Source organism: Rutidosis leptorrhynchoides, chromosome 11 (assembly GCF_046630445.1).
Source record: "Rutidosis leptorrhynchoides isolate AG116_Rl617_1_P2 chromosome 11, CSIRO_AGI_Rlap_v1, whole genome shotgun sequence".
Classification (NCBI taxonomy): domain Eukaryota; kingdom Viridiplantae; phylum Streptophyta; class Magnoliopsida; order Asterales; family Asteraceae; genus Rutidosis; species Rutidosis leptorrhynchoides.
This window is the reverse complement of record NC_092343.1, coordinates 394,319,679-394,327,707: the sequence shown is the minus strand read 5'-3', so window position 1 is coordinate 394,327,707 and position 8,029 is coordinate 394,319,679. Positions and strand designations below refer to the sequence as shown.

General features: G+C 30.2%; 1 protein-coding gene across 1 annotated transcript; it reads left to right on the top strand.

Moving 5' to 3' along the window:
* Positions 1 to 5,320: 5,320 nt before the first annotated feature.
* Positions 5,321 to 5,795, top strand: LOC139876080 (lachrymatory-factor synthase-like). Its single transcript, XM_071863381.1, has 2 exons — positions 5,321 to 5,328; positions 5,483 to 5,795. The coding sequence occupies exons 1-2, from the start codon at positions 5,321 to 5,323 to the stop codon at positions 5,793 to 5,795; spliced, it is 321 nt and encodes a 106-aa protein (XP_071719482.1).
* Positions 5,796 to 8,029: the final 2,234 nt, after the last annotated feature.

The following is an 8,029-nucleotide window of genomic DNA, read 5'->3' as shown; positions in this document are numbered from 1 at the left end:
TGATGTGCTTGTTGCCTGCATGGAGTCTCTCATGTTTTGTACAAAGTTTATTGCATTCAAAATAAAACTGCGTTGTGTAATAAATAATTGGACTGTGATGTCAACCTGTAAATTAAAGACTTATGTATTTTGGGGTTTTGCTTATACCTAAGCACTCGCCCACATGTTTATAACTTTCTATGTTTAGAAAGTCACTTATTTTAATGAATGCAATATTTTATCAAAACGTATCATATAGAGGTCAAAACCTCACTGTGGAATCAATGATTAACGTGCCGCGTCAATAGCGATTTTGACGGGTCGTTACATTTTCCATACTACACTTATTACCAAATTTTAGCTACAATGTGGTGCATTTATTAATTATCCTATTAGTTATAAAACTAAAAATTATATAAGTTATCAAATTAATAGACTTTTCTGATTTTGCCCACGTTTCGAATAGCCAATAGATGCAGCAGGTAGCCAGGACCCTTTAAAACGGAAGCCCACAACTCGCCACTAACAAATCCAACTATTACTACGAATCAGAAAATTTGGATGTCTATCAATTTAACTGCTTAAAATAATTTTTCGTTTTGAAATTTTAGAGAAGAAATAGAAAAAATTCTAAGTCCTAAAAACTAGAGCGTCGAGAAATAAGAGAGAAAAAGAGCGCGTCGAAAAACGTCGAAAAATAAAAGGTCGAAAAATAAATGTCGAAAAACAAATAGTCGAAAAATAAAAATAAGAAAATAAAGCGTCAAAACTTAGTATTCTAAAAACTAAATATTAAAAGTTATGTCTAAAGGTATTAATCTTAAAAGGAATTCTATATCCAAAACGGCAATAACTTAAAAAGTACTGAAATTTTAAAATGGCGTCGCAAAATTCTAAAGCACCTAAATCTTAGTCTAAAGAAAATGCACTTAAGGGATTTTATGGCAAAGCCTAAAAATCTAGAAATATAAAATAACTACGGCAGAAACTAAGTTTAAAACTAATTACGAACGATAAATATACAAATTATAAAAAGGGATAAAAAAATGATAAACTTACAATTTTTATAAAAATATTATTTTTATATTATTATTTTATAAGAGTATTAACTCTTTTAATTTAATTAAACTAAATTAAAATTTAATATTATAAATAATAATAAAATTATATATTTAATTAAAACCCTAAATTAAATAAATAAAATTAATTAAAAATAAACCCTATGCGTAATAAATGCTGTGATCAGAACTGTCAGGGCACCTCATGCGATCACATGGGGTTTAGGCTGATGGGTCATGCGATCGCATGGCCTGTCAGTCCAGGTTTTTTTTTTTTTTTTTTATTTTATAGATTTTATATTGTTTTTCTAAAAATTATAAATAAATATATTTATACAAATATACATTAAAAATATAGCGTTTCGCCGCAACCCCGACAGCGGCGCCAAAAACTTGATGTGCGTAGGGGTGTATACAAAATAGTTATATTTTTATTACGAAATACGTTACAAATTACACAAGTTTTATATATTTATTTACAGATGGGATATACCTAAACCTTGCTACAACATTATAGGCAGTGTACCTAATCGTAGAGTAGTATAGTTTTTAGTAAGTCCGGTTCGTTCCACAGGGAGACGGCTTATTGCGTACACTATATTTTTAAACAATTATATTTGTATAAATATATATATATATAAATATATATATATATATATATATATATATATATATATATATATATATATATATATATATATATATATATTAGTAATATAGTAGTATTATTATTATTATTATTATTATAAAAAGGGGGTTTTACCGTTTAATGACCGGTTTGTCGATTTTAAAAAAAGCGTAAAGATAAATAATGATAATATAAATGACAGAATTTAAATTGCGATAAAGTAAATTGCAGTAATTAAAATGACAGTAAATAAAGGTACGATGAAATATGAAATAAAAATATTATGCTTATTTAAACTTTCGTAATCATGATGTTCGACGTGTTGATTTTAATTTATTACCCTGGGTTAATTGTCCTTTGTCCTGGATTATTCGATATGTCCATCTGGTTTTTGTCCATAACAGTCCATCAGTCATAAATATAAAGTGCGAGTGTCCTTGTCAAATTATCCTTATATTCGAAGTCAAATATTCCAATTAATTGGGGACTTAAACTATAATTACACCAATTTTCCTTGTATGTAATTCACCCCTGTTTTAATGAGTCCATTGACTATTAATCCATTCCTGTGTCCGGTTAAATGAACGATTATTAGTACTTATAAATATCCCGCCCATCGTGTCCGATCGAGTGTATGTGGTTATTTATAGGTACGCCCAATTGTAAATCTTTATATTAAATTAACGAACTATCATTCAATTAAACAAATATAAAGCCCATTAATAGCCCATAGTCCAATTTCCACAAGTATCGTTCTTTTGTCCAAACCCCAATTATTGTACAAAGCCCAATTACACCGTCTTTAATATTTTAGCCCAACATCATGATTATTTCGACTTAAATATGCATAATAATAACTTAGTTACAAGACATTAATTTAAAAAGGAGAACATAACTTACATTGAGTATTTATCGCGTAGCTTTACACAGACAGAACTTCGACTTTAAAACCCGTAAAATAACCTTTTACATTACTCAAACTAATCTAATATAAAACTAAACTAATATTATATATATATATATATATATATATATATATATATATATATATATATATATATATATATATATATATATATATATATATATATATATATATATTACAGAGGGAGTATTATTATTATTGTGTAAAGAACTCGGCCAGAATTCGTTGCATTTATAGGACCTGGCCTGAAATTTTCATCCATGCGATCGCATGGAATTTCTGCCTTCTGGCCATGCGATCGCATGGCCACCCTGGATCCAGCTGTTTTGCTTTGTTTCTAGCTTGTCGACATAATATAATAAACATATATAATATATATATATATATATAATTTATATAATTATATATATATATTATATTATATTCTTGTGCATATTAGACTTGTAATTTTAGGTCAGTTGCGTCGCGCGTTGATAGTTGGCTCAGGTCCCGGTTCCGGATTTTCGAATGTCCTTTCGTACTATTTAATATCTTGTACTTTGCGTTTTGCAATTTGTAATTTGCACAAATAATTATTTTCCTTAACTCCCAAAATCCGCGCAAGTCTTTAACTCACTTTTAGTGGCACTTTTGAGTGTACTATGGCTTTAGTGGCACTTTTCAGGCTTTAGTGACACTTTTTCTTCAATTCTTTAATCTTCGTGCTTTGTCTTCACATGTATTTATTTAAACGATTACAACTTAAAAAACTTTACATATTGAGATGATATTGCGACTAAATATATGTTCGTTTGGAGCACTATCAATGACTTCTCCCTCGCATTTCTGTGACCAAGATATCTGACTGTGAAGAGGAACCTTGTGACTTTCTTCTCATCTCTTCATTCAAAATACTACCCTTAGCCAATTCCATGGTGATAATACCATTCGGTGCAGAGTTGGACAAAAATGTCCTAAAAATCTCCCAAGAGTCCGGTAACGTACCAAGTAACCAGAGACCATGAACCGCATCCTCAAACTTGATACCCATTCCTGCAAGCTGATTAATAATACCCTGATATGCATTTAGGTGATCTGTAATAGGAGTCCCATCATGATACTTTAAACCCATCAACTGTTTAATTAAGAACAACTTGTTATTCCCAGTCTTTCGTTCATATAACTGTTCAACCTTTTTCCATAAGGCTTTAGCATCAGTCTCCCCAGTAATATGGTTCACTACATTATCATCAACCCACTGCCGAATATACCCACATACCTGTCTATGCAAAAATTTTCATTGAGCTTCAGACTTACCCTCAGGCATACTCTCAGTAAAAACAGGTAAATAATAATCTTTCAATTAAAGAAGATCCTCCATTTTACCTTTTCAAACATGATAATTTGAACTATTTAAACTAACCATCTTACTTGTATTAGCTTCCATCTTTCACACAAGTCAATCAAATAACCTTAAGCTTTAGATACCAATTTGATGGGAAAATAGTCACAACGGGCAATCTACAAAACGGAAACAAACATCCGTTTGACAAACATTTCCCGACCCGTATAAAACCGTGAGGATGCTAACAAATAAGCTATATCAAATCCAACCCAAATCTGTCCCAATTCAGTAGCAAATCAACTAATAACGAATAATCAAGCACACACAATACACACGATACTTTTTACGTGAAAAACCTCTCAAAATCGAGAGTAAAAACTACGGGACTCGTAAGCCACTTAAACTTCACTATCATCAACAACAGAGCAATACAACAATCCTTCTCTAGATCAACTAGAGGTGTACAACATCATCATACTCTTGAATTACAACAATCAACAAGTATATGAAACAATTAAAGACAAAAGAGGAATGATTTCACCCAAAAACTGCAGTCTGATCCAGAAGCTATAACGAGAGCTACAGACCTCTTTAGACAAATTCAACGGTTGAGAACCTTGGAACTGATGTCAGGAAGACACAGCCCAAATTTGATGAAGATCCAACGGTTAGATCTCCGGGGATCGTCGATTTTCTGGACTGCTGTGACTGCAGACGGAAATTGAAGATCACACACTTTTTCTTTGATCTCTCTGCTCTCTTAATGACCAACAGCTGCACACTTTGAGATATTAAAGATGCCCTCCAATGTTGACCAGGTCAAACAACATCTTGGGCCTATTTTTGTTGGGCTTGGGCTATCCACATGATTGGAAACCAAATTAAAACCCAACAAAACTTTATTTGAAGGATGTTGTTGATGGTGAAGAACGTTTAACAGAGAAGGAAGTTGTTGTGTGTAACCCTCAACTGATTAGTCCTTTTCTTTTGTTAATAGTAGATTATAGATTATATCGGGGGTTTATATTGTGGTTTCGATTGGTTTTTCCCTTTTTTAAATAGTAGATTATAGATTATATCGAGTGTTTATATCATGGTTTCGATGACTTTCAGGCCGAAAACTGTGTAACCATATAGTAATGTTAAAATGACAATAATCCGCTGCGAAACGCGGACCACAAATCTAGTTTAATTACATATTACATATCCGTCTAATTTGTACACTATCATTTAAAACATGGTAAGCGCTTGAAATCTATAAATAAATAACCATATACGGAGTATTACGTTTACGGTACGTTACGTTGTCACAATCATCTTGTTTTTTTATGAATATATTTGTTATCATTATAATATCTAATTTATACCTCACAAAAATATTAGAGAATAAATTCATCAATAGCTATATGGGAAGGTACCGTATCAACTAAATTAACAAAAACAAGTGCTAATCAAATACGGCATTTGTTCATAGACTTCAACTTTCACAAATGGTTTCCCACTTTATCTACATGTTATGTGGTCCATGGTACTAACGGTGAGGTTGGTTGCACATGATATTGTGCCAGTTTGTCAATCCCAAATGTAGATGGTGGTGTTGATCAAGTTAGTTGGTCAAAAGAGCGATTAGTAGCCGTTGATCAAAATAAGATGTCTATGACATATGAAATGGTTGACTGTAATATTGGATACAAGTCATATGTTTCGACCATCAAGATTGTTTCGGATGAAATCGAGGGGTGTGTTGTGAATTGGTCGTTTTCAGTTGATCCGATTGAAGGGTTAAGATTTGATTATTTGGTTAGAAAATATCAAGATGGACTTGATCAAACTGCTAAAAACATGGAGGATGCTCTTTTTCAAAAGGATCATTTGGGTTAGACTATGGATCCAAATGAGTTCAAGCTAAAGGTTAATCAAATATTTACATTCCAAGTCTTCGGTCTAGTTATATTCATAATGAAAGAATATTTTGAATGGTGGTTGTGGTTGACAACTTTTTCTTTTAGCGTATCTTATACGTATAAAAGAGAATAATAGTTACAAAAGTTAATATAAAATATTGTAATCTCTCATAAAAAATTGTCACTATTACAATTATAAAAAGATTGAAGTTTGCAAATAAAATGAATGGCTAACAATGATAGATCTTACATCTTTAAATAAGACGAGGTGACAATCAGTGGAGTTTTATCGAAGAAGATGACATGACTATCAACTCATCAACTCAACGTATTTTCATGATGTATGTAGAAGTTGAAAGGTGAGCTGGTAATTGTTTCTTCACTTACCGATTTGTCTTCACTTACATTTGAAGCAATACTTACGTTAATTGGTACCCGAGAGCAACCCAAACCATTTCATTGGATTTGACGTTTAATTTGAGGCACATGTCTCTCACGTGATTTATTATTTCTTTTGTTCTTTGGTTTCTAAGTTTTTCAATTTTTATTCTTATTTTTTATTAAGATTGCATAATAATAATAATAATAATAATAATAATAATAATAATAATAATAACCATCGACCATTGACCATTGACCATTGACCATTTTGACTATTTTAACCATTGACCATTGACTGATTTTGTTGTTTACATTATAATTTAATTTTATTAATCATGCCACAACAATATATTGTTTTAAACAGTTTCAATTACAGACAATTAATACGAAATTCCTTTATAAAAACTAATTTAGTAAATTAAAACACATATGTTATGCAATAGAAATCAATATTAAAAAATTGTTTCTTCGATATCAATTTTTTTTAAAGGGAATTATGTTCTCTTTAAATTAAAAGTAGAAATCAATATTAATTTATTTTTAGACAATTCAAGTAGTAATATTACTTGTTCCGAAAATTTTACTCCGTAATATATATATATATATATCAATATTAATTTATTTTTAGACAATTCAAGTAGTAATATTACTTGTTCCGAAAATTTCGCTCCGTAATATATATATATATATATATATATATATATATATATATATATATATATATATATATATATATATATATATATATATATATATATATATATATATATATATATATACACACACACACACACGCGCGCATATTAACTAATAGTCCTTTTAAATAAAAAATTACGTGACATTATAGGTTGCGTAATATCACAGATAACGCAACATTTCTCTCCCCTTTGCTGCCTACATGTCATCACAAACGCTCCACAAACGCCTATAATGGGGCTTTTGTGGGCGTTTCTCTCACGCCATTTGTCAATGTGAATGCAAGAGGCAGTGGCGGAGCCAAGTTTTAATGATGGTGGGGGCTCAGTGTCACAGACTTATCTCGATAATCTTCTCGTGCGACATCTAGTCACTACTAAGTTAACCTTATACAGAACTTTTGACGATTTAAGTAAACAATAGATAACAGATGAGAATAGAGAAAAGTACTTATAGTGATTCAAAGAACTTTACAAGCAAATATACATGAAATTTGATATGTCTTGTGCTCAAATGAGGTTACTCATATTTATACTACTCTTACTAAATAATGGATGAATTAGATTAAATGATATGAATGACTAGGATCAAGGTATTTAAAACTTCAAATATGTACATAATTGTAGAGATATCCATTGAGTTTTCACATGATTTCAAAGATGAACTAAGGAGAGAGTTCAAGAAAAACTTCCATGAAATTTTTAGGTATTTCGAATTTGAGTTAATATCTCACAATTGGACTACAAGCTGAATGGGTAGATAGTTTAAATACATGAGCCGAACCAATATATAAATATTATCAAATTTAATCTCTGAAAATTAGTTAATTTTACACACAAATATGCATTTATTACGAACTAGTTTATCGATAATAGTTAAAAAAAGGTTAGATATGTTTAGTTAACTATTCATATAATTCATATAACTTACAATAAAATAAAAGATCTTTCAAAAAAATCTTATCTTTTATGTTAATAGTTGAACGTATTCACGTTTATTGAAAGTAAAAGCAATTGTAATAACTATATCATCAATTTTCCTTTCAATATAAAGAATCAAACAAGTTTTAATCAGTAATCATAAAATGGTAACACTCCATTAATAACAACAATTTTCATTAGAATAAATACATCT